Source organism: Marmota monax, unplaced genomic scaffold (assembly GCF_021218885.2).
Source record: "Marmota monax isolate L192 unplaced genomic scaffold, Marmota_monax_Labrador192_F-V1.1 WCK01_AAM20220418_F8-fsc00040, whole genome shotgun sequence".
Classification (NCBI taxonomy): domain Eukaryota; kingdom Metazoa; phylum Chordata; class Mammalia; order Rodentia; family Sciuridae; genus Marmota; species Marmota monax.
Window position 1 is genome coordinate 3,496,396 of NW_026692782.1, and position 21,858 is coordinate 3,518,253.

General features: G+C 39.5%; 1 protein-coding gene across 1 annotated transcript; it reads left to right on the forward strand.

The window, feature by feature from the left end:
- Positions 1-4,129: 4,129 nt before the first annotated feature.
- Positions 4,130-5,539, forward strand: LOC124094858 (G1/S-specific cyclin-D2-like). The gene is given in 2 exon segments (XM_046447870.2): positions 4,130-5,142; positions 5,145-5,539. Coding segments are annotated over 2 exon segments (864 nt in total). The 5' UTR covers positions 4,130-4,391; the 3' UTR covers positions 5,258-5,539.
- Positions 5,540-21,858: the final 16,319 nt, after the last annotated feature.

Sequence of the window (21,858 nt, forward strand, 5' to 3'; positions counted from 1 at the left end):
TTAAAACACCAGGCTACCCTCCCTGAGATGCAAAGCACAGAAGATGGAGGCACTTGAAGAAATTTGGGGGCTGGAGTTAGGATTGGTGATCGGAACAGAGGCTTCAACTGTTATCTGGTGCTTTATTTCTTCAAAGAAAAAAGGCATATGGGAATGAGAAAAAATGGTAACATTTGATCCACATGGTATTATTGTGGGTGCTCATTATATATAAATTATATATGTAATTACATTAATATTTTTACTTTTTGGATTTGAGGAACACCATAATAAAAAAATTAAACAAAAACCTTCGTGTATTGTAAGGGATACTGAATGTGGAAGAGATTATGGAATCAAAATGTTGTGACCACTTTATAACCTGGTTATGGAAAGAATTATTGAGATTAAACAAATGGTTAAAATGGCACAAATACAATGACTTTATTATTAAATTAATTATTATTAATTTAAAAATGAATGTTATCCATGCTATATTCCTCAATCTTCATCTCAAAGTATTAAATTTTTTTTTTAATAGTAAATTGTGTTGGGCAGACACTACTAGCTTTTTTCTCTCCTTCTAGATCGGAATGTTCCAAGGTATAACTTTTGCTAATCTCAAGTTAATTTGTAACCCCACCCACTGTGTGTGCCAAAGGCATGCACACTGTGTTAATGTCCTACTAAGATATTACCATGGTAAAATTTTTTGCAGTTTCTAGAAATGGAAGAGATAGGCATGCAATTCATAAATGTTCACCAAAGACAATGGAAAATAATCACAAGTTATTGAGCAATTAGGGATTCTTTTTTGTTGCAGTGGGCATTCATAATCAGATGAAAACATGTTTCCATGCCTCTTTGCAGGAAGTATAGCCAAGTTTTCTTATGTTTAGACTCCCTTGTTTCAGGAGGAAATTCAAACTTTTTGAAATGGAAATAAAAAAGTTAAGTATTACTGATGTAAAAGTTTTCCAAATGACATTTACTTGCAGGTATGATGAAGACAACCCTGCTAGATTATCAGTAGGGAGCTGGCCTGGTGCTCATAGGGGAAGATGTTGGTCACAGCCTGAGAGAGAGCTGGAGTCTCAGTGCCTGCACAAACAGAGGGTTGTGGGTTCTGTGACTGGCAAGAACCCTCACATAGAAAGAACAAATGCCAGGGCATAGTTAGTCTGGCATAGGCACCTGGGCATCATGGCCTCAGAAGCTGTAGTGAAACAGGAGGCTATCTCTATGTTCTTGCAGACTCTGGGAGCTGGAACAGAGTCCAATGCTGATCAGGTGGCCTATTGACCAGAGGAGGCCTCTCTCACATTTCCCTAATTGCTTGTTCCCTAAATCCTGGTATAATACCAGGGAATTGATAAAGCCAAAGCTATAATAAGTAAAAAGAAGGACTGCAGTTATAGCTCAGTGGTACAGCACTTGCCTAGCATGAGTGAGGTACTGGGTTTGATAACTCAACACCACATAAAAATAAATAAATAAAATAAAGATATAAAAATGCAATAACATAGCTTTAAAAAATGTTAAAAAGAAGTAAATAGATAAAAAGAGGAAATATATATATTTTACATATATGGCTTGTGGTCCCAAAGTTAGATTTCATTTTAATAAAAACAAATAATTTTCTTGTACCTTGTGAAGAAGGCAGCAAAACAGTCTTGTTTTACAAAAATATAAGAATCTGGGCAACTTAATTTCTTTTCCTTAGAAAATTTATACCAGTAGTTTGACCAAAACTCTTAAGATAGTATAACAAGGTTCAATTGATATTAAGGCTAGGATTAATGCATGGATAGTAATTGAGCCTCTCCTGTCTTTTCATATATACATCAGAGTCAATTTCTATGTGCATTGAGGTGGGAAAGTGGGCTAAAAGATCCCTTAATTAGGTTCCAATATGATTATTTTTTTTTAGAAAAATTCCTGCCCTTTTTAAGTGCTTGAATTTGTGTCAACCATCTTCCATCCTATTTTTTTTCAATTAGGACTTTGGATCTAGTTGGGTTCTCGAGTCTCTTCTTTATTCCAAGTCTTGCCACTATCTTGAGTGACTTTAGCACTTATTTGTCAATTTAGTTCATACCCTCGAATATTAGTTCTTGATCTGCATATTCTAGTGATCTTCATCTCCATTCTTCTTCTTGTTTTATTTTATTTTTTTTTTTAGTTTTACATAACACAATACTTTTGTTTATTTATTTATGTGGTGCTGAGGATCGAACCCAGTGCCTCACACATGTGAGGCAAGCATTCTACCGCTGAGCCACAACCCCAGCCCCATTCTTCTTCTTTTTTAAAAAAATTATATATACATATATGTGTGTACATATATGTATATATAATATACACACACACACACTATATTTGTTGTAGTTGGACACAATACCTTTATCGCATGTGCAAAGCAAGTGCTCTACCACTGAGCCACAGCCCAGCCCCATCTCCATTCTTCTTACAGAAGATGCAAACAGATTTGCTCTTCCTCCAAATTGGGTATTAGTTACTGTTATAGTTTGGATGTGAGGTGTACCCCAAAAGCTCACTTGTAAAACAATGCAAAAAGGGTCAGAGGAGAAATGATTGGGTTCTGAGAGTCTTAACTTAAACAGTGAATTAATCCCCCTGATGGGATTAACTGAATGGTCACTGAAGTGGTGGGGTGTGGCTGAAGGAGGTGGGAATTGCAGGCGTGGCTTTGGGGTATATATTTGTATCTGGCAAGTAGAGGCCCCTCTCTGCTTTGCTCTGCCAAGCTCTTCTGCCATGATGTCCTGCCTTGCCTTGAGCTCCAAGGAATGGAGCTGGCCTTCTAGAAACTAAGACCTTTGAAACTGTGAGCCCTCAAATAATACTTTTCCTCCTCTAAAGTTGTTCTGGTTGGGTCCTTTTAGTCACAGCAGTGAAAAAGGTGACTAAAATAGTTACCTACTGCTTCATAACAAGTATTACAAAAGTTAGCGTCTGGAAACAATACACTTTTATTATGTGTGTCTCCAGTACCTAGGTGTCTCAGGATCAGGGTATCTTGAGATTGCAGTCAAGAGGTTGCCTCCAGTTTCTTTCACCTGAAAGCATGACTGGGGCTGAAAGATTTGCTTCCAAGGTAGCTCTCTCGTGTGCCCAGAAAGTTAGTGCCGTTGTTGGCAGGAGCCATATGAACTTCCCTGTTTGAGTCTCCTTACATCACATCAGTTAGATTCTCCTAGAGCAAGTCATTCAAGAAAGAGGAAGATACAAGCCACAAAGTCTTTTATGCCCTAACCTTCAAGATCATATTTCACCTTTTCTGTAACATCCTTGTCCTAATCGGCCACTTGTCTAGGAACAAGTGTCCTTCAAAGATGGCCAGTCTCTCTACTTCTTCCTCCTCTTACTTTGTATCTGCCTGGGACACATGTCACAGAATCAGGTATGGCATCAATTATTTGTAGGATTAAACTGGTTACATCCATCAGCACATTGCAGTGAATGCCACATTCATCCCTCATGAGTTTAGTTTTATGAGCTGTGGTTAAGTTTGCTGCACATACATGGTTGAAGCCTGTGGGTGGGTTTTGGCCACATGTTTCTGCTACTTGGAATGTCTGCCCATTTGTATGTGTGTGTGCAAAACTAATTGCAGAAAAACTATCTTATCATGATCATCATAAAAGTAGAGTTGAGGTTGTCTGAGAATAGATTGCATAACCTAGGTTTATAGATGGGTATTGGGGCACAGTTAGATATTATGACTCTTGGTCATAAATCTTTCAATCTGCCTTAAAAGGCTCAAATGTAGAGAAAAGTTTTACTTGGGACTGAAAAGCCAGTAACGTTAATTTTAAAAGCAGATTTTACTGGATTTAAGCAAAATAAGTTTAACATTTATTTACAAAGACAATAAAATCATTATATTACCATAATATCATTATTTATTCAATAAAATCAAATTGAATAAAGAGAAAAGTTCACAATGGTTTTTAAATAGTACTGTATTATCTGGAATAATAACAAACAGAAGTCTACCATATGTTACAGGCCTAACACACTGTAGATAATTGGATGTATTATAATATTTATAACCCAATAAAGGTCAGATTAGTATCAAAAGATCTAGTATTTAATTTGCCATTAAAAAAAGTCATATGAGAGCAGAGAAGAGCGAGCTGGGGAGAGCAAGACGAGTTTGAAGGCGAGGACCGGTGCGAGTTAGGCAGCCCCTGAGGCTCTGCTCGTCCACCGTCCATCCCTTCCTCTCTTCTCTCCCAGCTTCTCTCTCTGCCCTCATCTTTCCCCCGGAAACCCCCGATTTTGCCAAAGGAAGGAGGTAAGGGGAACCCACGCCCCTCCCCCTCCGACAAAATAAAATAAAACTTTTCCAGTCGGAGAAATCAGGAGAACGAGTCGCTCGGCTGGCCATGGAGCTGCTGTGCTGCGAGGTGGACCCTGTCCGCAGGGCCGTGCCGGACCGCAACCTGCTGGACGACCGCGTCCTGCAGAATTTGCTCACCATCGAGGAGCGCTACCTTCCTCAGTGCTCTTACTTCAAGTGCGTGCAGAAGGATATCCAGCCATACATGCGCAGGATGGTGGCTACCGGGATGCTGGAGGTTTGTGAGGAACAGAAGTGTGAAGAGGAAGTCTTCCCTCTGGCCATGAATTACCTGGACTGTTTCTTGGCTGGGGTTCCGACTCCGAAGACCCATCTGCAGCTCCTGGGTGCTGTCTGCATGTTTCTGGCCTCCAAGCTCAAAGAAACCATCCCGCTGACCGCGGAAAAGTTGTGCATTTACACCGACAACTCCATCAAGCCCCAGGAGCTGCTGGAGTGGGAATTGGTGGTGTTGGGCAAATTGAAGTGGAACCTGGCTGCTGTCACCCCTCATGACTTCACTGAGCACATCCTACGCAAGCTGCCCCAGCAGAGGGAGAAGTTGTCTCTGATCCGCAAACATGCCCAGACTTTCATCGCTCTGTGTGCCACCGACTTTAAGTTCGCCATGTATCCGCCATCGATGATCGCAACTGGAAGTGTGGGAGCAGCCATCTGTGGACTCCAGCAGGATGAGGAAGTGAGCTCTCTGACTTGTGATGCCCTGACTGAGCTGCTGGCCAAGATCACCAACACAGATGTGGATTGTCTCAAGGCCTGCCAGGAGCAGATCGAGGCTTGCTGCTCAACAGCCTGCAACAGGTCCGTCAGGAACAGCGTGATGGATCTAAGACGGAGGATGAACTGGACCAAGCCACCACCCCTACGGACGTGCGGGACATCGACCTGTGAGGCTGCCATTCGGGCCCAGGGAGAGAGGCGCGTTCATCACCTGCTCTCTCCCTCTCTCTGGTTATGTTTTGTTCTTTGTGTTTTAGGATAAAATTCTGCCCCCACCTAGATCATATTTAAAGATCTTTTAGAAGTGAGAGAAAAAGGTCCTATAAAAACAGAATAATTAAAAAGCATTTGGTGCCTATTCAAAGTACAACATAAGGGAATCCCTTGTATATGCGAAGTTATCGTTTGATTATGTAAAAGCAATAGTAAAATGCTTACAGGAAAACCTACAAAGTAGCTAGAGAATATGTACGCCTGCAACATGGGAACAAATTAGAGAAGACTCTGTATTACATGTTATGAACTAGTGCATGTGCCCCTTTTAGTGGAATCGCAAGGAACTGTGTATGCCATTTATGGCATGATTAGATTGCGAAGCAATGAACTCAAGAAGGAATTAGAAACAAGAAAGCATGATGGGGAGGGGGTACAAAGCAACCTGTCAACACAATTGGACCATTTTGGAGGTAGAAGCACCTTCACGCCTAACCACATGTTCCTAAGAGAGGAGCAATGTTGGATCTCTATGTTACCTACTCTTACCTATAGTAGCTGCTACCTAAAAGAGATGTTGGGTTTTGCCAGTTGGACACAGGTGATTGGCTCCTGGGTTTCGTGTTGGGTGACTTTCTGCTTCTTCTTCCAAACATGGTTCATTGCAGACACCACTATATTGTTATCTAATGAGGAAATTTCGCTATGGTCCATAACCAAAACTCATCTGAAATGGAGGCAGATGGAGACCAAGGGCGGGATCTAGAATGGAATCTTCTATGTTATGGAAGAGGGTGAGGTGACCTTGGCATCCCTTATTAGAAAAAAATAATAATAATTTTTGGTGCTGATTGGCATGTCTGGTCCACAGCTTAGCATTGTTATAAACCATTCCATTCGAAAAGCACTTTGAAAAATTGTTCCCGGGGGATAGATGGGATGGTTTATGCAAATCGTGCTGAATACTCCTTCCCTCTTCTCTTTTTTGCCCCTTCCCTTCCTGCCCCAAGTCCGGTTACTCTTCATTTCTGGAATCTGGCATTTTCTGGTACATAGTTCTAGTACCCCTGCCAGGGCTCAAGAGACAACTCTTTCTGCTAACATTCCCATCACACCATTCCTCAGAAAAGCCTAAAAACAAAGGTCTGTTACCATTTGATGGCATAGAAGGATCTGAATTCCCATCTATATATACTTCTCCTTTGGACATGAAAGTTAATTGCTGGTGCAAAGACATAGACAGCCAAACATCAGGGTGTGGCATTTTGTTCCCTTTTCTGTTTTTTTGTTAATTTTATTGCAAAGTTGTATTCAGTGTACTTGAATTCCCCCCCCTCCACTTCTTAGAGGCATTCAGTTAGCAGAGGGTTTTTTTTTTTTTGCACAATTGTAATTGACAGGTAATGAAGCTATTTGTTAAAAGATTTGTCTTTTTTTAAGTAAAAAAAAAAATCAGAACAGGGCTACTTTGAAGAATTATGTGCAGATTCTGCCTTGTTTCATAGTATGAGGGTTGAAGATGGAGAAACATCTAAGGGTTTCTTATCTTTCATTTTATTTCATTCAGTTTATTGTTATTTTTTTTTTTGCGCTGCTAAAAAGCTGAGATCATTCATCCTTATTCACATTAACAGTACCTAGCTGTAATGTTTCACAGAGTGTGCTGCTATTTTATAAACATTTTTATAATATATTATTTTACTGCTTAAATTCCAAGTCCTGAAGTAGGAGGTTGAGATATGAGTTCTTCGTACTGGAAAAGCCCTTCCATAGTTTGTTTTCTTCGGGTAGCAGATTCATGGTTGGTTTTTTTTTTTTTTTTTTTTTGGGGGGGGTTTGGTTTGGTTTCCTCTGATCACATTCTTCAAAGACAGAATATTCTTTACCTCAGGTTTACTGGACAAAAATCAATAAGTACAAAGGACAATGGTTCACATTTTTTGTTTTCATAATACCTCACAACCGTACAGTTTCTGCTTGGGAGCCCACTCTCGTGAGGACTAGAGCAGGCAGGAGGGGCAGCCGAAGGCCCCTTCAGGAAGGCAGGAAAGATTTGGCCCCCAGGTCTCACACCTGGGGACCTTTTCAGTTTTGAAAGTCACCAGGCTCCCATTTTGACTCCGGTATCCTCATCATGATGGAAAAAATACATTGAACCAAGGGATCCTCCCTCCCTCCCCCTCACGGTAGACATTCAACCCGAACATTCATGCAATGGGCTAGGAACTCGGTTCCCACAAGGCACCAGGTATCAGGAAACAATGAAAACAAACTCCAGCAGGCTGTTTGGAGATCCTCTTCTTGTAGACCTTTCAGAAGCAGGGCCTTCGTCTGCTTAAGGCCCCTTCATCTTGGAAGTTTCTCACTTCCTCCTCTGTCTTTCCCCTTCCCTGGCCTGACCCCCCCCCCCCCCCCCCCCAGGAGTAAGATCGTCTCCATGGTTCTCCTAGGTCTGAATCTGTGGGCGGATGAGTCTAGGGCTGGCGGTATCTATGGTGCTTCCTTCTCTCACCTCTGTTCTTGGCTGTGGCAGGCAAGCACTGTGCAGGGGCCAGGTCCTCTCCCTTGGTGGCACTAGATGGTTTGCAGGTTCTGAATCATTGAAATGGCATGATGGGAAAAACAGGTATGACGAGTAAGGGCTGGAAGTTGAAAGGATGCGAGGAGGCTGCTTCTCTGTCGAGGTGAATTCCAGGTGATCCAGTCTCTCGGGAAGTGTGTCGTGGAGGGTTCAGGATTTTGTGAGTAAATGCAATCCTGAAATGAGAGGGAATCTCTGGTGGGTCAGTGGGTGGTGAATTCAGAAGTTTTGGAGAGGAAAGTTGAGCAGCCAGTAGTTAGCCAGTCCTCTATGGGGAGCTGTCCCCTAGAACCAGGAGGCTTGAAGCCCAGTGAGGAAACAAGGTGTACTTTCATTTAACAACGACCAAACCGTGGTCTTAAACAAAGAAAGCAGCAAAGGACAGGACCTGACAGATAAGGAAGGAATAGGCCCTGAGACTCTACCCACAGTCTGTAACTGTCCACTTTTCCTTGAGCCCAGGTGACACTGGACACTTCTAGCCTTTCCCCTTTCCCATCCTTGGGGCCTACTGTGATAGTAGGTATGGGGCTGTTTGGCTTTTCTGACACAAAAGAAGGAATCCTGGATTCATTTAAGTAACTGGAACCCCCTTTTTGGATTTCAACTCCTTGGTAGGAGTTTTTGTCCCAGAGGGGTTCAATTCTCCCCATGAATTGATTTGAACTTCCTTTCCCCCTACCTTTCTTTCCCTCTTTCTCACCACCCGATAAAGGGATTCCAGATTTATTCTTTTCCTACCTTGCCATCTATTCTTCTTTATTCCTCTTTTGTTGTTTTTCCTCCATCAGTGGGGACTAAGTTGTTCCTCCAGCCTGCCAAATTTTAATCCTTTCCCTGTTTTGACCAAATTGTAAGGGGAAGAGACCTTCGTATGCCAAAAATATATGCTAAGCATAAGAAAATTCCATGCAGGTTCATAACAGCCAGGAATCCTGCAGGACGCAAGGGGGAGATTCTCTCAGCTGAATGTCCCGTGTGCTGAGAGGCACGAACTCCTTCCAGAGGGGCTGTTCTTAGAGATTTCTTCATTTTGAACTGTCCCAGGACCCCACTGAAGAGCACAACATGTCTTATAGTCATGAGCACCCTTGGTCTGCGTGCTCTCTACTGGAGGGTCCATCTTGCCTCTGTCAGCCAGGGCAGGGTCGTCCGTGGAGCTTCCCCAGCCTGCCTCACTCTGCATCCCTTTGCTAGCAAGATAGGTGATATCTCAGAGGGAGCTCTGGGGCTTTCCCACAGTCTCTCCTGGCTGAGCCTTGGGAGCTATAGGACTGATAGGTGATGACTTTCCAATTAGGGCAGGCTTGGATGAGTTTCTCAAAGAGGGCAGGGGAATTTTCTCTCCATGGGCCACAGAAGATAGCGCTGGGAGAAGAGATAGACTTGCACCTTATGTCCTGTAAATATTAATTTTCTAGTTCAAGCAGGTAATATTGGTAGTGTGGAAATGGGAGGTAGGAGGAAGTCTGAGTAAGCAGGTTAACTTCTAAGCCAAAAGGATTCCTCTTTGTTTATCTTTGAGACTGTCCATCCTTGGGAATAGCTTTAAAAGGGAAATGGATGCTGAGACAGTGAAGTCCCCGTCAGCCAACAAACCCTCTCTAGGTATAGATTGAGCACAGCTTACACTGGTGCGGACTTGGAGCAGTTCTCAAGAGCTGCGGTGCAGTCGTCCATTTGTACAAAATAGGGTAGGAAGATCTCAGAGGATGTTTATGACTTCCCCAGACCCCGTGACTCTTGATGATTCTGGATTCTAAACAACCCAGAATAGTCACTTCAGCCAGAACTATCCTCCTACACTTGTGCGTCTCTGCTTTTGAACTTGGCTGGGCTGTCAACCCTGTTCTTGGCTCAGGTTTTAAGAAGCCATCAGCTGATGAATACAGCTACACTGTAGCTGCAGGGTGCATCCTTTCCCTGCAGCTCACTTTGGGGAAAAAAGTGCCTTACTGACTGTAGCCATTACAGTGTCCAATATATTTTGACAGGTGCCTGTCCTTGAAAAAAAAAAAAAAAGTTTCTTTCTTATTTTTAATTGGTTTAGTAGTTCTTATTGCTGGCCAACTCTTACATCCCCAGCAACTCCACCAGGCCATTGAATTTTTTCCATTATGTTCATTACCCTTGTACCGTGTACCTCAGACCTCTCTCTCTCTCTCTCTCTCTCTCTCTCTGATATAGTTTCTTGTCTTGGATTATTATTTCTTTTTTTTAATTTGCTTTAAAATGAGTGTGATGCCATATCAAGTCAATGTTATTCTCTCACAATGTACTCTATAAGAGGTGTGGGTGTTTATTTGGTCGGGATGCTAGAAAGTGCTAACGTAGCATGATGAGTGTGAACAAAAAAAAAGTGTTTTAGGAAGTATGGAAAAAAATGTATTGGCTATGATGGTGACATGATAAAAGTCAGCTGCCTTTTAAGCAGTCTTATCTGTTCAGTGTTAAGTGATTTTAAAAAGTAATAACCTGTTCTTTTGACTAGTTTAAAGATGGATTTGAAGATGGATTTGAAATTGGTTTTGGATGCAATTAGGTTATGCTATTTGGACAATAAACTCACCTTGACATAAAAAAAAAAAAAAGTCATATGGCTATCTCCTAGATTATTAACAAGTCTCCTGACAAAACTCAACATCCATTGTCATTTAATAAAAAACATCTTTGTGGGATGAGAGGAGAATGGTTCTCTTTCAAGGCTATATATTAAGGCATGTTCATGTGTGCATATAAGTATGTGTATACATATATATGGTTAGATGTATATGCATATAAACATGTAGTTTATACCATTTAACCATATATTTGTGTGACATAATTCACAGTAATAACAGATTAAACACCAAGGAATACTACCAACTAATATGCACGTATTAACACATGAAAAATGAGAAGAGAATGGAATAATGGAATAAATGGAATGGTATACATTGTTCTTACATAGAAGAAATTGATTTTGCAATGTAATCAGTTTTTTTTTTTGTACTGGGGATTGAACTCAGGGGTGCTTACCCACCGAGCCACATCCCCAGCTTCTTTTTTCTTTCTTTCTTTTTTAAAAATATTTTATTAGGGTCTCACTGAGTTGCTAAGTACCTTGCTAAGTTGCCGAGACTGGCTTTGAACTCTCAATCCTCCACCTCGCAAGCCGCTGGGATTACAGAAATGTAACACCATGTCCAGCAATGTAATCAGTTTTCCATAAAAATAACCTAAAAATGTCATATAATCTCTTTTTAAAATTATGTTTTAGTTATATATGACAGTAGAATGTATTTGACATATCATACGTACATGGAGTATAAGTTCCCATTTTTGTGGTTGTACATGATGTGGAGTTACACTGGTTGTATACTCATATATTAACATGAGAAACTTATGTCTGATTCATTCTACTGTCTTTACCATTTCCATCCCTCTTCTCTCCCCACTGTGTATTGTGAGTCAGCATCCACATATCAGAGAGAACACTTTGGTTTTTGGGGATTGGCTTTTATCACTTAACATGAGATTCTCTAGTTTCATCTATTTATAGGCAAATGCCATAATTTCATTGTTCTTTATGTCTGAGCAATATTACATTGTATATATGTACCACATTTTTTTTTTTTTGGTACCAGGAATTGAACTCAGGGGTACTTGACCACTGAATCACATTTCCAGTCCTATTTTGCATTTTATTTAGAGACAGGGTCTCACTGAGTTGTGTAGTGCCTCACTTTTGCTGAGGCTGGCTTTGAACTCTCAATCCTCCTGTCTCAGCCTCCCAAGCTGCTGGGATTACAGGCGTGCTCCATCATGCTATGTACATTTTTTAATCCTTTCATCTGTTGCAGGACAACTAGGTTGGTTCTGTAGGTTAGCTATTGTGAACTGAGCTGCTATAAACATTGATGTGGCTGTGTCAACATAGTATGTTGATTTTAAGTCCTTTGGGTATATGCTGAGGAGTGGGATACCTGGATCAAATGGTGGTGTCATTCCAAGTTTTCTGAGGAATCTCCATACTGCTTTCCAGAGTGGTTGCATCAATTTGTAGTCCCACCAGCAATGTATGAGTGTACCTTTTTTCCCCACATCCTTGCCAACATTTATTGATACTTGTATTTTTGATAATCGCCATTCTGTCTGCAGTGAGATGAAATCTCAGTAGTTTTAATTTGCATTTCTCTAATTGCTAGGGATGTTTTACATTTTTTCACATATTTGTTGATCAGTCATATATTTTTTTTCTGTGAAGTGTCTGCTCAGTTCCTTTGCCCACTTATTGATTGGGTTATTTGTTTTTTTTTATATTAATGTTTTGAGTTCTTTATATATCCTGGAGATTAATGCTCTATCTGAGGTACAGGTGACAATGATTTTCTCCCATTCTGTAGGCTCTCTCTTCACATTCTTCATTGTTTCCTTTGTTGTGAAGAAGCTTTGTAATTTGATACCATCCCATTTATTAATTCTTGATTTTACTTCTTGCATTTTAGGAGGTTTGTTGAGGAATTCTGTTTCTAGACCAACATGATGGAGATTTGGGCCTTCTTTTTCTTCTAGTAGGCGCAGAGTCTCTGGTCTAATGTAAATGTCATATAATCTCAGTCCAAATGGTATTTTGCTTTGTGGAACTAGAAAAACTGACACAAAGTTTCATGTAGACAAATTTGCATAGAAAAACAATCATGAAGACTGTGCAAAAGGAATACTAATGGTAGAGAGAGTCCTAACAAATTCCTTATGACAGAACCACAGGGAATGGAATAATAAATTAAATAGAATGATATATCTGATTCTTGCATGGGAAAAACTTTGAAATTGCAGCATATATTAAATAAGTACATGTATTTTGGTCTATTTCTTGGATCTGTTCAATTCCGCTGACCTACCCCTTATTATATTGTTTAAAGAACTAGATTTATATTTCACTTCATTCAGCAAAATAAAATTTCTTTTGGTTCACGCGAATTGGGAAAAAATGAAGCGGCATGCACAAGTAAATATATAGTTAGGCAGATATTCTCAGGGTAGATTTAGGATAAAATTAGTGTACACAACAATCTATATAGCATTATCACATGTATACATATACTTTTATCTCCATATCTATATATACATTTTATCTCTCTCTTTCCTGGCATAATGAAGTTTTCAAAGTTTTCCTAGAAGAAAACAGTGAATCTTGGAGAGGAAAAGCACTCAGCTATGAGGTGAACACTGTGGAAATGGGAAATTACTCCCGTGTGCATGTTGTATCTTTACTTTTAAAACTGGCATCAGAGGGAAAAATAGTTTCAGAGATTATCTTGACTATTTCTGTTTCTTATTCTTTATGCTTTTATTAATGAGAAACTTTTTAAAAATCACTTTCAAAAGTAGTAAAGTAAGAAGTGATGTGGAAAAGAAGTCTCAATACACCATTAAGTGAAGCAAGCACACTGTTTACTAGTTATTATATACGAGAGGTAAGATTAAAGAAAACTTTCAATACTTTTTAAAAAAAATTTGAAATGTGAATCTGTTTGCCTTATACTTGCTCACAACAACAACAAAAGACAGTAAAAAATTATCCAATGAGCCATAGGTCATTGGAATCATTAGAAAACGTTTCTAGACCAATTAATCCATTAGATAGTGCAATTTTAGAGACTAATCCAGTAAAGAAATTTAAAATTCAGCAAGCTTCATTTAGGGAATTTAAAGTAAACTTTACTAAATTTAAATATCTTAAACTAGATTTCCCCTCCTGCTGGCCAGCCCTTAGTTGCTGATTTGCAGATTGTCACTGGACCGTATTCCGCACATATGAACATTCATCTTCATCTGGCTACCTTTAAAATGTCAAATCCTTTGACCTATTCCATCCCAGATCTACTCTGAGGACATAATCCTAACGACAGGAGACACTTTATGTAAAAGCAGTCCAATTTCACATAATTTGTCATAGCAAAAAATCGAAACAAACTAAATGTACAATTTTGTGGACTAGCTTAGTAAGTGCATGGAATTTTAAAGTCGCCCTAAAAAAGCAATTTTTTTGAAGTGTTTATAATAACGGAGAGAAAAAGCTAAGAGAAACAGAAAGAAAAATGATCTTTGTAGTTTGAATATAACTTTAAAAATCAAGAATTTTTGCATAGCTGAAAGTTTAAGTGGTTCATATTGAGTTGGTTTTTTTTCTCCTGGACTTTGCATTTTGCCAGTCTCCTGGGCACACTTAGGGGATGTCAAACTTGGGGTGGAGTGCCAGATAACTTTGGACAGCTGTGGAGCCATTTAGGAAGTTGCTGCCCAAAGAAGCCCACTGTGGAAGGGTGTGGTTGTCACTCCCTGGGAAAACAGAAAGAAAGAGCACGACAAAGGAGGAAATCAGCTGTTGGAACAAGGAAGGACTTAAACACTGAAAAAATGCCAACCGTTGAAGACAGTTGCTCTGCCACACACAGCCTGAGGCCTGCCCTCCTCTACTTCTGTTGGCGTGGTGGCATTGTGCTCAGCTGTTGCTATTTCGGGAAGGAATTTCCACAGAGCTGGCAAATCTTCAGCCCTGAGGTTTCCTCTGACTGACTAATCAACAGGTGTCGAAAAAGCCTGTGGCAGAAATGTCACAGACCCAGTGTGCTCATTTGACTTCTGTAGCTGTGACTAGAGTTCACTCTGGTGGGTCATGTCTTAATCCAGAAGACTCTCTGCAGAATAGAAGCTAGATAGATCTTTGACAAGATTTATAAGCAATTTCTTTTCCAAAGAGACATCATAGGTACTAGGTAATAGCATGTGTGACTTATGATTTATAAGTTGAAGATTGTATTCATGATGAAACAACTGAAACCGAAAATGAATATGTTCTAGAATGAAACTTTTCAAAGAAATGTTGTTGGCCTTATAATCTTAAAAAATATATTCAAGTAATCTTGACTTAATTTTTGCTTCATGAGCTAACTGTAAGGACAGCCCTTAGAACAACGATCATATCAGTCCTAGAAAAAAAAATAAGGGAAAAATAATACGTAAAGTGCTAGACTGTCAAACATTTTTAAGAAATATACACTATTCTATGGTTAAATTTCATTTTTATTTTTTTTCCTTTAAAATATACCCACAAAGAAACACACATACATGAATTATTCCAATTTTCCATAAAAATAAGAAAACTGAAATAAGGCTAAAATTGTATCATATTCAGAGTAAAAGTCAAGTAAAAGTCAAGGCCTTATTTTGATCTCTGGGGTCATGCCTGGTCAGCCTCTTCCCCTTATCTTTGTGACCTTCGGTTCCCCACTCTTACTCTGGTCTTTCAGATTAAGCCACAGAGTCTTCTCTGATGTTCCCTGAGCCAGCTCAGGGCTTAGTTGTCACCCAGTCAGGCACTTTCTCTCCAGGAAAACAGAATGGCAGAATTTCTTGCCTCATTATTATCTTTAGTCAAGTCCTTCTGCGTGGGATGTTTCTGTCTGTCTTATCTAAATTTTAACCTTCATTCGGTCAATATTTTATATCCTCTCTTCCCTATGAACTTTATTTTCTTGCATCTTGCCTTTATTTAACATTGCACTTTTTTTGTGTGTGGCGCTGGGATCAACACCAGGGCCTCATGCACACTAGACAAGCATTCACACATGTTCTTGTTATTTTTCTTCTTATTGCTTTTATTCTTCACCGGAATGTAAGCTGTGAGGGAAGGAGTTTATGTATTTTGTTTACTACTCCAATATCAAATGTATAAAATGTGCCTGGGGCACCTTAAAAACATGTTTAAATATACTTGATAAATATGTGTTAATTGGTTGCCAAGAAAGAATTTTCTAAAAAGTGTATCTAAATGCTGACATGGCTGACATTACTGTTGCTACTCAACATGAGACTTGTCTGTCTTAAAGCTTAAGGAAGAACATGCTGCCTAGTGCTCCATTCATAGTTCTCAATATATCATGATAATAATAAGAAAAACAATAGCAGCAACAATAATACCTGTATCTTATTGCTTTGTAGCTGATATTTTGACAAAATTTCATTCATTGAGTGCTTTAAAACTCACACTGCTACAACTCCTATTAATTGAGAAAGAATTGAGGCTAATCAAGTTATCCAATATGTCAAAGCTAGTATATGATGGAACTGGTATTAGATAGATGATGTGAATTAAAACTTTTGTCACCATTAAGCAATCATGCTTGGAAGGCCTAAAAAGAGATGAATGCTAACAGGCATATCAAATCTTAAAGAATAAATGTTAATGGATGTCAAGCCAGAGAGTGACATTATCAGGTTGATAGGTTAGAGAAATTCCCCTGGAAGAAGAAAGGAAAGTAAAATGGAGAAATGGCTGGGAATGAAGAAGTTATTGCAATAAGCCAAATTATGTTTATAAAACCCCATTGAATTATATACTAAAAGGGTGAATTTTATTGTACATAAATTATACTGCAATAAATCTGGACTAAAAATTAAAAAAACAAGATAAAGCACATTTTAGTTAGTAGAAGATGTGATATAAATAAGAGTATGGAATTTAGGTACATTATGAGGGTCAAAGGAAGTGAGGAATAGTGGCTTCCAGACTTATTACTCGAGCGGTCAGATCTAAATGACAGTGGCCAAATCCTGATTAGTAAAGTAAGAAGAAAAGTACATTTGGAAAGAATATTGTAATTTAAAGCAAGGGAGAAGAGAGACTGGCATAAATCTTGAATATTGTTAAGAGGTCAATAAGTTAAGGACCAAACAGTGCTGTTTGGATTTGGAATGGACAGATGATCCTTGGCGAGAGAGGAGCTTTAGGGTAGATTCTGGTCTGGAGGTAGACTAGACCAATTATCTTCAGAAATTTAAAGAGGAAGAAGTCAGGATAATGAGTGCATCCTCTATGAGGTGTACTGCTGAGAGGGAGCAGATGAAACAGGGCAGGGGCTCATTCTTCTAATTGCTACTTTAAAGATGGAAGTGACTTCATCATCTAGTAAAATGAATGGTAAATGACTGTTGTATCACATTCCCATCTTGGCTGTAACGAATTACCCCAAATACACAAATGCGTTCTCTTATCATTCTAGGGGTTGGAATGTTAAAAATACCGGGGTGTCACAAGATAACAGACACATACATGGAAGTAGCTCCGCCAGGCAAAATCTACTTCCGCAGAGAGATGTGCTACCAAACAGACAGTAGCAAGCAACCACACTTGGGTCAGCAGCCTGCCTGTTTTTATCTCTAACACAGCCCGGCCCCTTGCTCTGATAGGAGGGGCTCAGAGTTGCATCAACATGACTAATTTAAAAATTGGGGCTGGCAAAGGGAAGGGCTACAATTAAAATGACTTCAATTGGATGCAGATTGGGGACTCAAAATGGCTGTGATTGGACACATTCAGTCCACCCTCTGGAGACTGGATCCAGGAATTCAGATAGATGGGCTACCGGTTGCTTTTCTTATACCCTGATTTTACATTTAAGGCTAAATACTATATTTTGAAAATGGACCACTGGACTTTCTGTTTTTCACAGGAAGACTAAAATCAAGGTGTTGGCAGGACTGTGTTGCTTTGGGGGGCTTTATGGAATCCTTACTGCTTTCATCTTCTAGAGAGCATCAGCCTTCCTTGGCCTATGGAAAAAAATCTCTCATCTCCAGATACTTAATCACTTTTGCAAGTTGCTTTTGCCATGTAAGGTAATAGTAAAATGTTCTGGGCATTGGGACATGGATATCTTTGGGGACCATGTATTTTCTTAATATATTCCTCTCTCTACCCACTAAATATTCATATCTATTCCATATGCAAAATGTATTTAACCCATTCCACGTTCCCCCAAAGTCTCAAACCATTGTAATATCAACTCAAGTCCAAATACCCCATTTAAATCTCATTAGCTCTAAATATTTCCAAACTACCCTGGAATGAAATTGCTCTCCCTCTGTGAGCCTTTGAAACTAGAAAATAAGTTATGGCTTGCAAAATACAATGGTAGGGGCAAGGATAGGATGCCAGCTATAGATGTTCCTATTAAAAATAAAGAAAAGAAATGCAAATAGAAAAAACAAAAAAGAAGAAGAAGGAAGAAAAGGAGCCATGTGGCCCAAGAAATTTCAAAATCTGTCAAGGCAAATTCCATTAGATTCAAGGCCTTGGAATAATTCTTTGTGGCTTTCTTTCCCTCTGGACCTGATGCTCTGTAGATCCTTGGAGTCATCTTTCCTTTGAAATGAAAGGTAACACATATATTATCAGACTATAGCCTTATTTTATTTTATTTTCTTTCTATCCCCTTGAGTACAAACTGACAATGTTTCTGGTGATATGACCTTGCAGATCTCCTGTGTGTGTCCCAGGGCTTTGCTTCTTGGGATGAGTCTCCTCCATCTGTCTTTCCTGAAATTCCCATTTATATTCCTGAGTTCTGCTAAGAAGTCTGAAGTGACCTCTGGGCCACATGCCTATTCAATTCATGATCCCTTTGCTTGACTGAATACTCTAACCTATGGATCTTTTTGAGACCCTAGAAAAAAGTCATACTCATGACTTTCTCTCCAGAACATGCTTTCCTGACAGAGGATCTTCTAATTTACCAAATCATCAAGTACTGGTTCCTCTTGCTTAATCATTCTCTTCTATAAGGACACTTGTGACTATGTCAGATCCATCCAAAAAATCTAGGGTAATCTCTCCATCTCAATATTCTTAACAACATTTGCAGTTATTTTGGCCATGTGAAGTGACATATTCAAAGATCTGAGGATTAGGACATGGGAATTCATACGTGGCATACCCGTATTCAGTATACTACATGCTAGTAGGCAGGGAGAGGTTATTGATACAGGAGATTTCTGGGGATGGGGGTACTCAGGGGCACTTGACCACTGAGCCACATCCCCAGCCCCATTTTGTATTTTATTTAGAGACAGGGTCTCACTGAATTGCTTAGCACCTTGCTTTTGCTGAGGCTGGCTTTGAGCTCCTGATCCTCTACCTCAGCCTCCCGACCCACTGGGATTACAAGCCTGTGCCACAGCGCCCAATGATACAGGAAATTAAAGTATGACAGAGTGAATTTCTTGAGAAAGTTGGAGGTTATCAACTCCAACTTAAAGGAGGTTAGGTGTGCTGTAAATGGAGCATGGTAAGCCTACTTAGACTGTAAGTGAGGGATCAGACAGTTGAAAGGGGTTTCTTTGCAATAGTAAGTGTATTTGCTGAGACTGGAAAAGAACTGCAAATGCCATAGGATTTTGAGGTTGCTGTTAAATAATAGTGGAACTGTGGTTGTAAACAATACACTTGAGGTAGTAAATATTAATTTCTATCAATGCTGTGGCACTGGAAAGGGAGGGTTTAATTGATCCAGATGATTAAATTCCAGGACAAGTGCAGAGGAAAGCCAATGGATGAAGCAGTTGAGAAAGTTAATGAGAGAAAGGTTCAGCCTGTGTACGTATTTGAGGCTGGGGAGGCAAGACTGTAAGGAGGCTGAGGCTGAGAGACTGGGGAGTAATGAAAGGATCTGGAAAGTGGAAATGGAGTTTGATTCTCAAGTTTCTGAATAAAGTCCCGGTTGGAGTCATGGGAATGGATTGTAGCAATGGAAGAGAACTAGATGATATTCATCTGAGTAGAGGTGTTTATTTGTATGAACTTTGGGATGGAAAATAGCAAGGGTAGAGTGACATCTGAGGAATTCCTTTCTGATAATTTATATTGTTAAAAGACTAAACAACAAAGGATGGTTATTTACATTAAGAAATTGTAGGGGCTGGGGTTGTGGCTCAGTGGTAGAGCACTTGCCTAGCATGTGTGAGGCCCTGGGTTCAAACCTCAGCACCACATAAAATAAATGAATAAAATAAAGCTATTAAAAAAAAGAAATTGCAGGGACAATTTTAGTAATAATCAAAAGAAGAAATCAACACTAAATTTATCTGTGCTTTGGGGTGGGATGATAAAACTGTAGCATTTAAAACACTTGTATAAGATAGCTTCATAGGTACAGAGAATGTTGTGCTCAGCCATTATCTTTGGAGTTAGAGTAAAATTTTGAAATCGTGGCTACCATTAGCTAGCTGCAGGACCGTGGACAAGTTTTTAACTCCCTGTAATTGTGCCTCATCCATGGAAGGAAAAAGTAATTCACTTTGTAGAGTTTTGTGAAATTAGAAGTGATAATACATGTTAAGGGTTCCATGCGTTGCCTAGCACATAAGTTCAATAAATGAGTTTACATCAAAACCCAACTTTCTGCTGTTGACAAATGTGTTCTTATATACAAAGTCCAGTAACTGTCAGAGACTAGTGAAGAACTGACGTCAGCTGAATTTATGACTTGATCTGGGTCAAGTTTTAGGTTCTTTTGTTTCCTTTCTAAGTGTTATCATCATTGAAAAACATAACTATTTTTCAATAAAAAGGAAATGAGAAGAAAAGAAAACTTGACAGAAGTGAGCTACACCTGTACCTCCTTACTGAAACAACTTAAGATTCCAGCCTCTGAGAAAAAAAAAAAACAACAAACAAACTATTTTCTTCTTTACTCTTCTGGGCTCTTTCCATTGCAAACAGGTCACTTGTATCTCTCTCCTTTAAAAAAAAAAAGATAAAATGCTGACTTCAAATACTCTCCATTTGCTACCTTACTCCACTGTTGAGGCCTCAGAGTCACCTTGAATTTCAACAGATTCTGTGCATGCATCGTTTCATGGAAATTAAGTGCCAAAAGAATTAAAGGGTGGGGTTAAAGCTTAAACTGCAAACATTAATAAGAGCAATGACAAAATTCCTCTCAATTTAAACTCTTCGTGGTACATGATTTGTGCTACAAATGTTCACAGTGGACAGAAATACTGTTGGAAATTTTTCATCAAATGAATTTCTAAAGGCAGACACTCAAAGACCTTGTTCTTTCATTCACTCCATTAAAAATTATTGGTGCATTCTGATTATACATATTATTGGGATTCATTGTGACACATTTGTACATGCACATAACAATTTGATCTATTTTATTCCCCAATATCTCACCTTCCCCTCTTTGTCTCTCCATTTGATCCTCTTCCTCTGCCTTACTGTTTTCCCTTCTATTTTCACTAGATATCTTTTCTTTTCCATTTTTTTCCCTCTCTAGTTTGACATATGATAGAAAGTGCATGACCCTTCCTTGACTTTCTGAGTCTGGCTTATTTTGCTTGACATGATGGTCTTCAATTCCATCCATTTTCTGGTAAATGACATAATTTTGTTCTTCTTTATGGTGGAGTAAAACTCCAATGTGTGTATATGCCACATTTTCTTTATCACTCATTTTCTTGTGTGTGTGTGTGTGTGTGTAAGTGTGTGTATATATTATATCCCTGCAGGACAGCTCTGCTCTTCCGTATCCTCCCTAGGGAAAACTCTCACCTGGACACCCGGAACACTCCTGCCAGTACCGAACCACCTCCCACTCCTCACTCGGACCTCCGCTCTGGACCCGGTGAGTGCCCAGCGCGGAGGTACTGAAGGATGGCTGAAGGTGAAGAGCTGAGGATCGAACCCAGTGCCTCACACAGGTGAGGCAAGTCCTCTACTGCTGAGCCACATCCCCAGCCCTATCCACTCATTTTCTGACAGACGCCTCAGCTGGTTCCATAACTTGGCTATTGTAAATTGGGCAGCTATATCCATGAGTATGCATGTATCACGATAGTATGCTGACTTTAATTCTGGGCGGTAAATACCAAAGATTGGTATGGCTGGGTCACATTGGTGGTACCATTCCTAGTCTTGGAGGAACCTCCACACAGTTTTCCATAGGGATTGCACTAAGTTACAATTCCATCAACAGTGTTTTAAGTGTTCCTTTCCCCCACATCAAGAGTATTTCATTATTATTTCTACTCTATTTTATTATTATGGTATAGTACTTATTTATTTTATATTATTATATTGTTACACTATAGCCTTTATTATTATTTGTATTCTAGTTTTATTCCATTTTTGCAAGCCCAGCACCCCGCA